The sequence below is a fragment of the Oncorhynchus kisutch genome, linkage group LG14 (genome assembly GCF_002021735.2).
Source record: "Oncorhynchus kisutch isolate 150728-3 linkage group LG14, Okis_V2, whole genome shotgun sequence".
In the NCBI taxonomy this organism is placed as follows: Eukaryota; Metazoa; Chordata; class Actinopteri; order Salmoniformes; family Salmonidae; genus Oncorhynchus; species Oncorhynchus kisutch.
The window spans coordinates 55,758,377-55,774,990 of record NC_034187.2 but is presented as its reverse complement, the minus strand read 5'-3'; the positions used below and the strand labels follow the sequence as shown (position 1 = coordinate 55,774,990).

The following is a 16,614-nucleotide window of genomic DNA, read 5'->3' as shown; positions in this document are numbered from 1 at the left end:
TTGCTAGCTTGCCTAGCTCCAGCGGTGGAACAAAGCATCTTGGGTAAATAACACAATAGGTGTCTGAGCTGACAGCCAGATAGGGGGTGGTAGTTGATTTATATTCCTGCCTGGAAGGAGATTGAGGAGCCAAGGCCAGGACGACCTGAACGCAAGGCGATGGATGTGGCCGCAATTGCATCAAATTGACAACAGATGGCACACTGTAGTTGGTGATTTGTATGCTGTGTACACCCACACACGGGGTGGTCACTAGTTTAGAGGACAGAAGGTTTTCGATGCTCCACCACTATTAATTATTTGATTGAGAGTATTGCTAAGACAGTGAGTCAGCTGGTGAACACTATGATAATGAGCTGCTAATAGCAAAGTATCTCACAGCTTGTGGCCGTACCAATCACAGGGCCATATTCTGAGGCAACATTCTCCTCTGAGTGACATGTATACATACATACATGAGGAGGTTATGACCGTGTGTCTATGCATAGATATTTAAATAGGTGACATCTCGGATACAAGTTGAGAAATTACGTTAGGACGAACAACACCAGTCTATAATCATCAATAGACTGAATACCACATTTTTGTGCAGCTTGTTGATGATGAAAATCAAGCAACTAATTGTCAACTGCTCCTTATTTGTTTTGACTAGTTGCCCTTATTGATATTATTGGTGAGTGCCTTTGATCAACAGAGGATTTAAATGAATATATGTATGCACTCAATTCTGTAAATCGCTCTGGATAAGAACGCCTGCTAAATGACTAAAATTGTTTACTTCTTTTTATTTTAATGAAAGACAAAATCTTATGAAACAGCTGGTCAGGTTAATATTTGTTCTGCAAATATTATTTTGAGGACGTTCCTGAATTGCATGCTTCATAGTAATGAGTGTTGGTGGTGATCAATTTAACGGAAGCATTTTGATATCTATCTATGCTGCCTTTCAACCTGTGGTCTCAGCATAATACAGTACATATTAATCATTTGTTGCCGCTCACTCAAAATAGCCCAATTATCGACTGTGTAGCCCACTACTGTGATATCATTCATCCCATATCATACAGGGAAAATTTTATATAAAAGACAGCGAAAATGGATCTCTATGGAGACCTATATTTATCCACAAACCATATAGGTCAGTGGAATAAGAAAGAATGTTCTCTATTGGAATAATACAAAAAAATAGTTTATATGCTTTCCTATGTTGAAGTTTTAGAGACACATTTATTTTCTTAACTTCTCAGATCGCTTTGGTGGTTTATTGTATTTATTGTGACGATTTTGTGACATCACAATCAATCTCCCAGAATGCGTGGGAATGCTGAGTGGAACACTATTGTGACTTTCTTCCCGTTCAACAGTAACAAACACCGTAGACCTCTACCTGTACGCACCACACCGGGAGGGGTTTTGAATGCTGTTGTGCGACTGTCAAGAGGCACTGTAATTTGAAATCGAGGAAATAAGACGTCGGACTGAAGAGCAAACGGTCCGTACCCATAACTTACCGACTCCGGTCTGTTTTGCAGTTTATTCCTATTAGATTTCCCCCCTGAGAAATCAGTCAAGGAATATTCATTGCGTTCTGGTGTGGTGGTGGGGATTTCATGTCCACCCCGTCTTTTTAGAATGGCGAGAGAATACGCTAAACATTGCCCCGCATCACCAATGAAAAACAGTTTGTTGGTGACAGCAGCGATCCTTCTGATTATTCAAGGTAAGAAACATGAACATTTACTTATATTCTGTCATCTCAGGTTATTTTATTAGCCTACCGCTCTCTGCGTGTTCTTTCTCGGTTACTATGGGTCACGTTCATTCAAAGGTTCGGTATCGGCAACCGACATGTGCCATATAGAGCCATCCACCGTCCCATGTGAAAAGCATGCACATTGTGTGGTTCACCCACACGGTCATACACGATTTCAGGGGTGACGGTGGTGGATTTCTCAAGACTTGTTGTGGAAGTTGACTTGTACACAATACCGCCAGGTTCCTTTTGTCCCGAGTTTTGGTACACCATGTTATGCGTGCAAGGTGTGGCCTCCCGGGGTATTTATTTCTCAGAGCGCTTAGACAGCAGGTGTGATTGTTCTGAATCACCTTTCCGGTGTGCATGTTCCGTTTCTATCCCCCCGGTTGATTTCTTCTGGTCTGTTTTGGTTTCCTCAGATCTGTTCAGGTAACACGTTTCATTCAGACAATAGTGATCTAGCTGATCATTTACACGAGCAGAAATAAAGTCAGAAAATGAGAAACAGGGTGTTGCTGTACAACAACAGTCAGCCAATACGAATGGTTAATGGTCGTTTTGTGTGGTGTCCTCTATCGTAGCCCCAAATCTGTACAATTTAAGATGGTAACTGAATGAAATACAAAGGAAGATGGCAACTACATATACCCTCAACACTCTTTTGTTTTAGCCTTATAACAATGGCAATTGTCATGTATCCAAGTGCATTGACTGCAAGCCTAACTATCAAAACCTGAGCATGGATATGAAGGAAAAAAAAGCATGAGGTCACATACGGTTGGACTGGTGTTTGACCTGAGAGAGTACAGCTGTCTTGTTTGTAGCCTGTTAGGGTTTAGGGCTATTTGTCTTTACATTTACTGCAGCCGGATTCTTTTAATCGTTATTATGAGTTTCTGGGTAGAGGTTTGCATGGGTTTACAGGTCAAATATATTTGATTGATACTCCTTTACTGGCAGGCATGAATTTGGGGGATTGAGGTGTCCCATCGTGTCTGTTGCTTGTGTTCTATTTGATAAGTGTTGAATTCAGGCCAGGGTTGTGAGAAAGAAAAAAAACGTTTTGTCTGTGCTGTCATGTATTTTTTTGGAACCCAAAGCATATTCCAGTTCTCTAGGAATTCTTCTTGCTCTGTTTTATGTCCATACAAATCCTTACAAACAGGTGTCAGTTTGTTAAGACCTGACGGTATGAATTGAAGCGAAACCATTTCTGAATGTTTACGATGTCAGAGCTTAAGCAACATTTTAAAGCATCACGAATAGACTTAATATAACAAACACTCCCCCATCCTATACCCACACCCACATAAAACAATTCCAGTCCTTTCACAGCATGCCCATTCTCTCTCTCTAGCCTATTTTCAGACTGTGTTCCAGCTCCCGTCCGGGCCCTTTGTTGGAGAGGCTTTAGTCATTGGTGAATTAAAAGGCCCAAATACCCCCTCCATCTCCCCCCCTGAGTTCTGGGCCCCATTGTTTATAGATGTCTGGTTTGTCAGAGACTCTGGCAGAGGGGGTGGGGAACTCAAACTGCGAAAAAGTCCCTGCACGTCCTCAGCTCAACCAAATCAGGCCCCTCGCTGTAGGGGAATTGTATCCACCGTTTCCTTCTTGCATGTAGAGGTTTTCAGGTTTGTTCAAAGACAATAACCAACTCTATAATCACAGCATTATCAAAAGAAAATCATTTATTTTTTATTTTTTATTTTTATTAACAGTAAACCGTCTCCAAGGATTACTGTGGAATAACCCAGATCATTTTACAGAGAAATGGAATAGAACTGCACCCGCATAAATGGGTGAAGAAATGCCGTGACTTAACGAATGCAAATAGAATCATACATGAGTAGTCTTACGGAGGAGTAATGAGATTCGATTGAGATGTGTACGCCATAAATAAATACCCTCTCCACCATTGAGTAACTTCTAAATCGTTTGCAGAAAGTTGGTTAGGTCAATACCTCTTGCTGATGCAACCGAGATGGTGGCGGATAAGCTACAGATTTTTATTTTTTTCAGTCTTCAAAAACCTCTCCACCCACCTGCAGTTTGAGATAAAACGGAGGCTAAAGAGATGGATTTCTGAGTGGGCTAGGAAAACAACTCTTCTCTCGCCCGTCCATGTGCCCTCTGCCTAAATCAGAATGTATGACTTGGCTCCATGCGACTCTCCCTGCGTTAAACACGTCATTCTCATTCTGCACACCAACATCTCTCTCAGCCAGGGTCGGGGTGAAAATGTATTCGCGGCACTTCTCTATTTAAAACAGACACAGAGTATAATTATTATTATTTTCTTTCCGCTGGGCCAGTGCAAGCCTTATTAATTACTTTTATATCCCTCAGCAATTCCGGGGGTTGATTTGAAAATTGTGCCTGACATCTGCAGCACAATGCTTGTCCTCGCCTCTTCAGTGTGCTTTCCTTCGAACACTTCATCACGACATTTGGTCTCTGCAGACCTGGGGACTGCTCTGTCTGGCTGTTGAAAGGCATGACAAAAACACATGCTGATTTGTCTTTACGGTCGAGGTCGTAACCCCTCTATGGTGTGGAATAGACGGTTTATGGTCTCTGGTCCGGATCAAACAGGAGCTAAAGCACCGTCACGTTTCCCCACCGCTTTTGTATCAGTTCACTTTTGTTGAGTCTATAGGCAACTTGAACTTGAGGACTAAACACAAATGGATCTAGTTGCTTCCTGTCGAGAGATCTTATTACCACTTCCTTCACCTTCTGATTTTCATTTGTGCAGCTCCCTCAACCCCAGGCATCCAAGCAAAAAATGGAATGGAATAAAATGACATGCATGGAAAAACGAAAATATGCATTTTTTGCCAGGATGCATTTTTATGACTGAGCGAAAAGAAAAAAAAAAATATATATATATATTATTTTTTTACTCAACTAGTGGCAAATGCCCCATGTTGTTTTTGGTAACAAACAAAAACATAAAAAATGTTGCTTCCATTTTCCAGTGGGTTTGGCAAATGAAACTGACATGCATGTCTAGGCCCGGCAGTCTTAACCCTTGAGTCTATTTCCAGTGCAGGCAGGGGCTTTTAGAAATGTGACGAGAGCTATCTCGAGAGGTTTCTATGGTGATCACTTTCGGGGGGGGGGGACTTCGCCCAGTTTTCACACTGGGTGAGTGATTGCCGCAGAGGTTGCTAATAAGATGCATTCTCTTTTCAAGTATGCTCCGTTACATTTTTTTTGCATGCCATTTCTAGTAGGCCCAATCCGATGTACCTGGCGTATAAAATCCAGGCCTACACAAATGTTTAAACAGTTAAGACCGTTTTAAACGGGTGGGAAATGTGAGCACATGCTAAGGTGACTTACTGTTTGCAGCATAACACATTCGTACACAGGAGGCTGGCAGAATCATCCAAGCACATGGCACTGAACACAGTTAATCAGACAAGGGCATGATCTGATCCAACTGGAACACAGAATGATCGGAATAACACCATCTAGCCATATTGAACTCGACACGTTTGGGGGAATTGCCAACCTCTCACTATTCCTGGAACTTTTTTAGAGCTTCTGGGTTTATTGCGCTGTGAACACTGCCACTCCCCGTTGAGTGTCAGAATGCTTCTGGTTTTCTCGGAATCAGCCGCCCCGAGCGTGTCAGAGGGAGCGGGAGGCCCCCTCCTTGGACTGTGGAGGAAGACACGGGTCCGAGGCTTATGACGGCACGGTAGAGGGAAAACGGTTAAGGCCTTTTATAGTGTGTACCATTTCACCGACCTAGAACACGTGGTAATGGCAGTGACCCTACACTGACTCTGGTTGTTTTCACCCACTGATATGCAGTACATAACCCACCGCCAGTGGCGTATTCTGGGGAGTGCCACAACAAGCCAAGGTGACTGCGTGCTATGTAAGGCATGGCAGTAACGCCGTCGTTGGCGCGCCTGCTTTCCCACAGCGCGCGTTACGCTTCCTTATCCAAACCCCCCCCCCCCTGGCCAGCTTGTTTGTTTGGGTGGATTACAGAAGGGGATGGCATGAATTCCTCCGCTCAGGTTTTTGTCTGTCTGTGACTCACGGATGATGCAGGCTGGACTCTGCCAAAGGGAAGACATGGCAGGCCTCCCACTTCCATCATCATCATCAGTCGCTATCGCTCAGTCGGTGTGTGTCACATGGTGTGGCGCTCATCGCATCGCCCCTGGTGATCAGAATGCAAGCTTCGCCACTGCTGGGGGTTATCTGCCTTTCTGGCTGAATTTGAAGAATTTCCAGATTAGCTTCGCAGCAAGGTTCACAAGTTCATTGGCAACTGTTTGTGTGTATTTGTGTATGCGGTGGTTTCCGTCCATAGCAAATATATTGTTTGTCTGGAAAGCACTGTAGCAAGGGTTTTGAATCAATGCAGGTTAAGGTTACCCATTCGCTCACTCATCCCATTGCCTTATATGGCCAGTGGAGCGAGACCGCACAATTACGGTGGTTCGCGGGGTTGTTTAACATAATCGCTCTCTCAGCCTCTCTCCTCACTGTTGTCTATCTCCACTCTTGCATTTATGCTCATCATCCCTCCCTTCCTTCCTCTTTGTCTTCCATCTTCTCTCTCTCTCAAAATCAAATTGTATTTGTCACATGCGCCGAATACAACAGGTGTCGTAGACCTTACAGTGAAATACTTACTTACAAGCCCTTAACAACAATGAGGTTTTTAAGAACCCCACGCCCCCCCCCCCCCCCAAAAAAAAACTCATATATATATATATATATATAATAGAAGTAACAAATAAATAAAGAGCAGCAGTAAATAACAATAGCGTGTTCTCAATCTCTTCTCTTTCACGTCTCCTACTCTCTGTTCAAAGTGCGACCAGGTAATCAGTGAGTAACGGGAAGGTGTTAACTTGTGCCTTTCAGGCATGCAACAGATTCCTTGGCCCGCTCAAAGGTGAACGATAAAGGTTTCATCCAACATTTTCCCAGGAATTTATGCTCCAGCCAGGCATAATGTGCCTCGATAGCAGGAATTGGTTTCTATTGATTGTTTTATTGTTGATGTTCAGCAAGCCCCACAGTCTGCCGAGTGTCTGCTCAGTGCTGAGAAATGCTGTCTGGAATGACACTGTCCTAAAAAAAAAAACTAAAAAAAAAAACGTCTCGCTCTCTTTTCCTGTAAAAGGCTTACCAGCGTGATTACTTGTGAAAAGCGAAATTGGCTTTCTGCCCTCTGTCTTTCTCCAACTCCCATTCTGTCTCTCCCTCACACATTAAAGCCCATCCTCCAAGATGAAACCCTGGCACCCTCCATGGCTCTCTCTGTTGCGTTGATCCTTTCTCTCTTTCATATTTTCCCCCTGAAATCCCTCCATCTCTCGCTGACTCGGTGGCTGAGCGGGTCAGGCATGGTCATGTTTATTTGAGTGCTTATCTGTAATGGTGACCCTCAGACCGAGGCCACAAGCCTCCATCTATTGCCGTGTCTCTCTCTCTCTCTCTCTCTCTCTCTCTCTCTCTCTCTCTCCACCTCTCGCCACGTCCAATCTTTCTCTCTTTGTGCTCGGCCTCTCCAGCCACCATTTCCTTATCCATCCCTGCTCTTTCTCTCTCTCTCTCTCCTATCTTTTCACGCCATTCCTCTGCACCCCCCCCTGCCCCGAGTCCAGACACAGCAGAGCAGATTAGTTGGACCGTCTCACTTCTTCTCTCCCCCCCCCCCCCCCCCCCTGCTCAATTCAATCGAGTTTACCGTCTTGTCTTGATCAATATGCCCTGATTTTGCCAAACTATGTACATAGTGAGATAATATCTAAGAGAAGGCGCTACTCGCCCTCCATATCTCATTCTCGAATTTGCCAGTACTGCCATAGATTATTTGTCTGCTCCTGTCATTCTGACACATGATTTTCAGCCTGAGTTGTTGAACCCAGATATCATAGTACAAATGGCTGGAAGAAGTGCTTATTTCAACTATCTTCCCCTAAGGACTTTCCTGTCCCCCACCCGTGATGTTGCAGCTGTCTCTCTCTTACATTGTCCTCGCTGTTCCCTCTCAATGCTGTGTTTGTGTGTGCTCAGGGAGAGAGAGTTCACTGAGAAAAGGCCCCTGCAGTTGACACCCCATAACGACCAAAGATGATTACAGTTAGTATTGTTTGTTCATTCGCTGTTCTCACTGGTCTGTGTTTGCTAATCTAATCTATTTCCTCGTACAATTAATATTTATTTTAAACAACACAAAAAAGGATTTTCAATAGCGTGCCTCTTTTCAGCACTTAGACCCGTAGCCAAGATGATGCGTCTCCCCATTCATAATGAATGAAGATATATAAAAATAAAAAAAAGTATTTCTTTTGCCTGAAAACGTATGCCAGCTCAAACATTGTCTTTGCACCATAAATCAGAACAATGTAGCACAGACTAATTGCAGTGTCGCGTTTGATGATTAATTAACGTGGCGTGTCAGAGCTTCTCAGAACCCCTACTGCTGCCTGACTCAGACTGCAGACTTTAGTAGGGGGGAGGGGTATATTGCACTGTGGATATAGGGTGTGTCTGCACTGAGCGGACATTTTTAAAAGATGACCCGGAGGACCTAGACTGACCTGTCCTGCAGGTACGACTTCCTGCCTGGTGCCCTTTGCCCTCCTGCCTTCAGAAGTCCACAAAGCCCTGCGCCGTGGACTGTGTGACCGGTCATCTGCTGTCCTATTCATCATGTAGTCTACCTGGAAAAATGGAGCCCTGGCCTCTCCAGACGGAATAGATTGCGAATGTTCTCGCTCCCACCATTACTGTGACAGAGTATTGAGAGAGAGAGTCCCTTTTGAAGCCGGAGTGTCGAACCTGTACGAGACGAGCTCTCCTGCTGTTCTGGGATCTGTTTTCCCCTGCCCCGAACTGTAGCCCTTGGGATTCATTGATGATAAATAAAATAAAATAAAAATCTGGATCCAGATCAACCTTTAAGTGGCTCTCTTTTGTGTTTTATCCTGTGAAACGGCACTCCAGAGAGGAGACGCCTGTTTTTTTTGTTTTTTTTTGCCACTCATGAAGGAGGTGAATAGCTACTTTGCTGGGGTTTTGACCCCATTAGACAGTCGCTGTTTGTTGCGTCCCCCCCCCCCCCCCCCCCCCCCAGCCTGCCGCCGCGATCATTAGACCTTGTGTAAATGTTCTTCCATTATGGCGTGAAAGACAAGTGGGCTTCACTCCGATGAGATTCAGTTTCCAACAATGGTCCTTGTGGCACATCTATATCTAGAATGTACTGTAGCGGCAGGAACTCGGGCTGGACCTGGTTTAGTAGAAACCATGTTTGTGAAGCGGTATCGTCAATAGGTAAGAGAGCCAGGGTGCGTAGTACTTCACTTTCTTTTCACAAGGACAGTTCTGTAAGAGCAACGTAGCACTAATTGAACTCTCAAGGCCAGCACGACTGTGGAGAATGAAATGTTATTCATGTGGGTGGGAGAAAAAACAAACATATTTAAGCCGCCCTGTTAATGTATGGAAATAACAATGCTGCTAATGATAGTGCACCGACGAAGTCGAGGCCGACAACGCAATCCCAAGGGACTTCCCAAACCCGCGCAGTCGTCCAACAATCGTTGGTTTTATTTCCTTGCGTCTGGTAAAAGGCCCTGAATTTCGTGACCTTTTCCACTCAGTTGCTAATTACATACCCAGGATGAGAATTGCCACCTGATTAGAAGAGCTGACCATGGTTTTTTCTCTCCTCTCAGTGAGGAACCTGGTGCTAAATCCGAATGGTTTCCAGTCTTAATGGAGCCTTGACAGTATTGAGCTGTGGGGTCGAATCAGACCGCTCTCTGTGTGTGGGAAGAGAAGACGGTGACACATACCAGATAGAGGTCAACGGAGGTCAGACAGGATAAGGTAACGGTGGAGTGGGCGCCGGTATCTCCCTTGGACAGAGAAAGGACGATGACAGGAGAAACCTGAGGAGAATGTGATGCAGAAGACTCTGAGGGGGTTTGTGCCTTGGAGTTGTCGCTGAAGAAACCGGATGAGTGAAGACCTATGGAAAAAAATCAAAAATAATAAAAATTCTGTCCAGCTTTGCTATTTGCCGTATCGCTGCACATTCTGCCTGTGGAGAGCATTAGTGCGTGTTGCTGAAGACCTCCCCTGAACTAAAAACCACCCCGCGGTCCCCCGAGGGCCTTTTTCCTTCCCCGGTCCCCCCCTTTATTGGGGCCTCGCGGTGCAACCGAGCTGTGTTAATGATTACTCTGTGTGCATGGGCGCGTGCCAGTATTTTGGGGAGCTGAAGGGGGGGTATTCTGGGCATGCGTCCACGTTCTGCCTCTGGAATCATCTCCCCGGAGTATCCCCCAAACCCCCTCAGGCGCCGCCCGGTTGGCTGCGGCCCAACTCTATTCATTCCTTTATCCAGACGCAATGCTTTTTGCTTTTTTTGCCCTTCGTCACGTCCCCTCTGCGTGTGCTTACACTCGTTTGCAGCCCAAGAGTTTGTCAGCGATTTTCATTAATTCATCATCATCACTAGGCCCGACGCTCCGGGGCAGAGGGACTACTTTATTCCCACTCTGTTCTCCCTCTCTGTTCTCCCTCTCTTTTCTCCTGCTCTCTCCCAGAGACGGGCTAAACATGCTGCAGGCTGTGAGCAGACAGAGGGATGAGGGGAAGAGGAGACTGTGACGCCAGCCGCGATTAGAGCTATGACACTCCCCGATTTAAATAGACACCGCCTTGGGAGGGAGCAGAAGAGTAAAGGAGGAGGGGCACGGTGCCTGCATGTCATGCCCACAGGAACGTTTTTGCCCTCAAATGAAATACTTAAGCCGGCATAGATTAATGTACTTTGTGGAAATGTGGCCCTTCTGTACCCCCTGTCTTCATGTCAAAACGCTCCCCTTCCGCTTTGTCTCTCTCTCTCTCGCCCCCCCCCCCTCCCCCCCTCCCCTTTTCTCTCTCTCGCCCCCCATCTCCCCTGTTCTCTCCCTCGCTCTCTCTGTCTCTACACCTCCCCTCTCAGGGCACCTCTCCACTTCCCTTGACTCAGTGACTGTCAGTTTACCTCTTAAACCCAGCCCTCCATCTACTGTCAGTTTACCTCTTAAACCCAGCCCTCCATCTACTGTCAGTTTACCTCTTAAACCCAGCCCTCCATCTACTGTCAGTTTACCTCTTAAACCCAGCCCTCCATGTCTTGTTTTATATTGTATTCTTTAGCTCACTCTGGCACAGACTGCCTGATTATTTGCCTTTTTCAAACCATTCCCCTCTTTAGCAGACATGCTCTCAATCTCTCCTTCCCCCTGTGTTGAAGCCTCTCCTGCACCTCAGTAGGTAATTAGTGTTCACATAGTTGCTCCAATTCGCAGTAACACCTCTCTCTCTCTGTCTCTCTCTGTCTCTCTCTGTCTCTCTCTGTCTGTCTCTCTCTCTGTGTGTACGTACACTGTCTTTCCTTGTCCTCTCTCTGCAAATGAGAGGCTGGTACATCACATCCAGGTTGAAGTGCCCTACTTTCCCACACCTCCACCCCATGTTTATTTATTCAGATGTGAACGGGAGGGAAGTGAAGGAGCGCAAATGTGAGGGAGGGAATGCAATGGGCCCTCCATCAGCGCGACCAACATGAAGTGACCATTTCTGGCATTCCATTCTTCGTTAGTGCGGTCAGCCTGCAGATAAAATGGTTAAGAGATTACAGATTAAGTTCAACGTAAAGTCAACAATGAGTTAAACCTCAGTGAATGGCACGCCGCCTCCAAGCTCGTTGCCATTGGGGTAGTAGTGGAACAAGAGAGCCAATTTGGCGTCTCGGGGCAGACACTTTGAATGACTGTGAATGGAACAGTCACTCTATCCTGGGCCACCGTCTCAGTGCGAGTGTAGTATCGCTCAGCGAACACTCCTTCCTTCCAGAACAAATGTGGGCTAATGTGTCATCATATCGCTACGAATCTCCTGTGACACCGCTGCCATTGACCCCGACAGACACACTCGCACACAGACTGTCACTCTGGATCTTTGTCACTCTAGTCGTCTGCCAGATAAGCTGTGCAGCGGTGCCGACTCCCATCGGCTAAGGCAGCAAATGCTGGAGAGGGTCCATGCTCCGGCACTGTTGGAATAAGCATTGTGACGGCTCCATTAGCCGTGATGGCTACAGGACTTCATTAGACAGTACCTACACTCCGGGGACACTGTAGGGGGGGACCGTGCTGGAGTTAACAGGAACAGGCTGGCGTGCGCCTAATTAGCGATCACACCGGGAGCCCGAGCGGAGGCCTTGTTTCGCAACGCAGGCTTCCTCCTGACGAGGTGTCCATAACAGCTGACCCGGAATCAGAAGTACGGTGCTTCATACTGTGGTGTAGGTTTGGATCGGAGGATGCTCGGCTGAATTCGAAACTGTGCATAGGAAAAACAGTCGGGCAATCTGCCTCTATTTACCCACTGGGATAACGACACACAGGTGTTGATGAATAGGGAGATCTGACAGGAAGAAATCAGAGGAGAGGAAATGGAGGGAAAAGAAAGAGGTGGAGGGAGCTGCGTGAAGAACCAGAATGGGGTGAATGGTAACAGCGAGTAAGAACAGCAGGAAAGAGCGAAACGACCGCAGCAGACGAAAGGAAGGAGTCGGAGAAGGGAGAGATAATGGAGGGAATTGAACTGCCTTAACAGAGGAGATGATCTGTCAATGAGACGGAGGGCGGAACAGAAGGCAGAGAGGTGGGGTGGCCTCATAAGTAATGTAATCGAAGACCGGGGGAGGGGGGAGTGCTAAGCTGACAGGGAAGGTGTCTTCGGTTCTCCTTAATGAGCTGAAGTGATGAAGGTCTGTACTCTGGGAGAGCACATCAGAGAGGGGCGAGACTGGGGTGATGATGAATGGGGAGGCCTGGCGTGGGAGATTTCCACAGAAGCCAGTGGGGAGAGTCGGAGGCTGTTTCGCATCGTCGGAACTGAGCTGCAATCTGTTCAGATGTACTGATCTGACACTGAAATGGATGGACTCAAAACGCCCTGTGAATCGACATCAGTAAATTCAAATGATGCAAGGGTTCTTCTACCGCCCTCATTGGTTAGAATTGAATTGAGCTGTATCTGTGCCGAGCTACTGATCCAGCTGACAGTGAAATGGATAGACTCCACACACCCTGTGCATCTCTATCCGTGAGTCAGGTGACGCAAGGATTCTGTGCAGCTGCCCATTGAGTTAGGGTAGAGTGCTGAGTGGGTAGAGGGACGGCTCAGTTGTTCGGCGTGGACCTCGGTTACCAAATAAACATACCAAGATAAAACCGGGAGAATAACAAAACACCATTTTTCGCATCATGGGTATTTCCTCTGGTGAAGACCTCAATGCGGCGTGCAGCCATTTGCTCAGCTCACAGACCTTGGCCAGACTAGCATGTTAGACCACACAGAAAATAGACCCACCTGAGTTTCCTGACCAGTTTGTTTTCGCGTTCTTTTTCTTTCTGCCCTGGTTTTTGATGAATGTGAGAAATCAGTCCCACGGTCATAGTGGTGAAACATGCTGCTACATGAAAAGGGGTCAAGTTCCATTGACTCTGTAAACTGATACCCATTTACCCAAAAAAAGGTGGGTGAATGTGGAGAGCAGCGCTTCACTGGTATTTTTATGTGAGGATATTTATGTTAAAATCAGACAGGGTAAAGACCTTGGTAGACCACAGTGACTGTGTACACTCACCGGCCAGTTTATTAGGTACACCCATCTAGTGCCGGGTCCGGGGAATGTATTATAGGTCGGAAACGATCCACAGGGATGTTGGTCCATGCTGACGTGATGGCATCACGCAGTTGCTGCAGATTGGACGGCGCTACACCACCACCGACCGCCTGTACCATTGACACCAGGCAGGATGGGGCCATGGACTCATGCTGCTTATGCCAAATCCTGACTCTGCCTTCAGCATGACACAACATGGACCGGGATTTGTTGGACCAGGCAATGTTTTCCTACTCCTCAGTTGTCCAGTGTTGGTGATCGCGTGCCCACTGGAGCCACTTCTTCTTGTTTTGTAGCTGATAGGAGTGGAACCCGGTGTTGTCTGCTGCAATAGCCTATCCATGACAAGGACCGACGAGTTGTGCGTTCTGAGATGCCGTTCTGCACACCACTGTTGTGCCGTTATTTGTCTGTCTGTGGCCTGCCTCTTATCTAGCACGATTCTTGCCATTCTCCTTCGACCTCTCATCAACGAGCTGTTTTCGCCCACAGGACTGCCGTTTACTGGATGTTCTGTATGTCCCATCATTCTCTGTAAACCCTAGACACTGCCGTGCGTAAAAAGCCCAGGAGGGTTGTAAGTTTCGGAGGTACTGGATCCTGCACACCTGGCACCAACGATCATACCACACCCAGTCGTTTAGGTCACTTGTTTTGCCCATTCTAACGTTCAAGTTGAACAGTAAACAGGCCTGTCTGCCTGCTTTATATAGCAAGCCACGGCCACGTGACTCACTGTCTGTAGGAGCGATTAATTTTCGTTGAACGGGGTGGTGTACCTAATAAACTGTCCGGTGGGTATATGGTTTGAGCAACCATATAACCTTGTTATTCTGTTTGTGCGTGCGTCTGTCACGTTTATGATCGCTTTGCATGCCTTATCTGTGCTGTGACAGAGGCTTGGCAAGGTGTTCAAAGAAATGCAGATCGATGGATATTCTCCAGACTTGGCGGGGTATTTCCTGTTTTGTCTTTTGAGGTGGAGACTGATGTGGTGTAGAGAGAGGGGAAACACGAAAGCAAGTGACCGAGAGGAAGGACAGACTGAAAGACGCAGTGGATGGGACTGAAGGGAGGCGGAGTGAAGAGAGACGGGGGGCTTAGCAAGTGATAAGGTTTCCTGGGGAGAAGCCTGTTTGGAATTAGAATGTTCTCGAAGCATACCTACCAGCTCTCCATTCAAACCTGTAGTCTTGTACATTAAAGAGTCGTTCTTCATCCTCGTACTCTAGTTTCACTGGTCGGCATATCGACACTGTCAAACTGCCCTACCTCAGATTCTGTACTCACAAGTGATCATCTGTATGTGAAGGCATATCTTCGTCATTGCTGTTGAGGATAGAATAATAGCTTTGCAAATATGTTAAATTTAATATGCGATTATCCATCCTTGTATAGGCCTACATGCCTAGAGTCTGTTCCCCCCCCCCCCCCCCATCCATCCACCCGTGGCAGTCTGTCTGCTCTGTGATGAGTGGGCTGTCACCAGATGTGTGACTGAGAAAGAACAGCTGTTGTTCAGCTTCACAGCTGCTTCGCCTCGTCCACACTGACTCCATCACATCTCCCTGACGACCACGCGTTCCTGGAAATCAGGATCTGGGTTGGGGATCGAATTACCTTCTGTTTACGACTTGTTTACGGTTGGCTTGATTGAGTCATGAAAATATTGATATGGTTGCCGAGAGAGGGGAGGGATTTGTACAGTCTCTCGTCCAGACTAATCTCCCCCAAGGACATCTTGATATGTTTTCATTGAAGGGCACTGGTACAATATCTTGTGTGTGTGTGTGTGTGTGTGTGTGTGTGTGTGTGAGAGAGAGTTTAGGATTGCTATACAGATGGAACTGAGACGAAAGTTAAGACGTTTGTTGTGGCCAGAGAGTCAACAGAAACCAAAACTGAATTTGTGGACTCTTGACGCCCCACCTCATTTAGGTGCATAGTGTGATCAGCTGGACTGTGACATCCAGGGACCTTGGCCACGGTGATCTAAGCAATCGTATCTGTCCTTTTATTGAGGAAGAAGTGACTGCAGCTTTATGACCTGCCAGTCGTGTCTGTTTTATTGGAGTCGAGGTGAAAAGGACACTTCTACCGTCTCGTTCACAGGTGCTCGACACAAGGAGTATATTTTAGCCCAAGGAACTGATGCTATTTAATTAGATTTCTCCTGTTATGTTTTTTCCCCCAACCTGACAGATTGTGCCCCGATCCGGGAAATCCAGGGATCAGAGCATAGCCAGATATGAATGTAATCAACGGGAGAGAGAGCAGCCCGGCCCCAGCCCAGGAGCCAGAGATTTTTTTTAATCGGTGTGAATCGCCAAATAGGGCTAAAAGCAGCAAGACCCCTAATTTGAGGACTTAAATCACAAAGCCGGCATTATTTCACGACCCGCATGTTTGTGATTTACCGGCCCAGAGTGAAAACTCCTGACACACGGCCGAGAGAAACCTCTACCAGGTTGGCTATGACGCAACTGAAATCCTGAACCGCTGTTTTACCCTCACGACAATGTCCTTGCTGCAGTTCTAAATATCTAACGTCACCAAATCTATACCTAAGGCGCGTCAATGAAAACACTGTGCAGTGCATGTCAGGTTTGCTGTATTGGCAGAAATGGTGTGCGGCCGTTGACTGCCGTCTGGAGTTGAAACGGAGGTCGTTTCCGTTGAGTAGTGCACTCGCTGAATGTTGCCTCCCATTCAGGGTCGTAGTGTGCCAATACAGGGTAGCCCAGTGGTTAGAGTGTTGGACTAGCAACCGGAAGGTTGCAAGTTCAAACCCCCGAGCTGACAAGGTACAAATCTGTTGTTCTGCCCCTGAACTGGCAGTTAACCCACTGTTCCTAGGCCGTCAGTACTACAGTTTACGGAGGCTACCAGATAAGACCACTGTACAAAATCAATAACCAGGCAATTGAGAGGATGAGTTTAGAACAACCCGCAGTATGTTAATCACCCGTTTTTAATGACTTGCTGGCTGAACTGTAACAATGCAGTATGAAATAAACCCAGTCTGAGCAGGACTAATTATTCCTCCAAGGACCTTCCTCAAATGTATTTACATGAACCTTTCCCAGGATCTTTTCATCTGTGTTCAGAAGAGTGTAATAGCTGT

At 46.6% G+C, this 16,614-nt stretch overlaps 1 protein-coding gene across 2 annotated transcripts in view; it reads left to right on the top strand.

The window, feature by feature from the left end:
- Positions 1–1,299: 1,299 nt before the first annotated feature.
- Positions 1,300–16,614, top strand: part of LOC109903621 (poliovirus receptor) — a 78,692-nt gene continuing 63,377 nt past the window's right edge. The window contains exon 1 of one of the 2 annotated variants that reach the window (XM_020500444.2): positions 1,300–1,720. In XM_020500444.2, coding sequence (XP_020356033.1) covers positions 1,633–1,720 — 88 coding nt within the window. In that variant the 5' untranslated portion in view covers positions 1,300–1,632. The remainder of the gene's footprint in view (positions 1,721–16,614) is intronic. The other variant, XM_020500443.2, reaches the window with a different exon arrangement.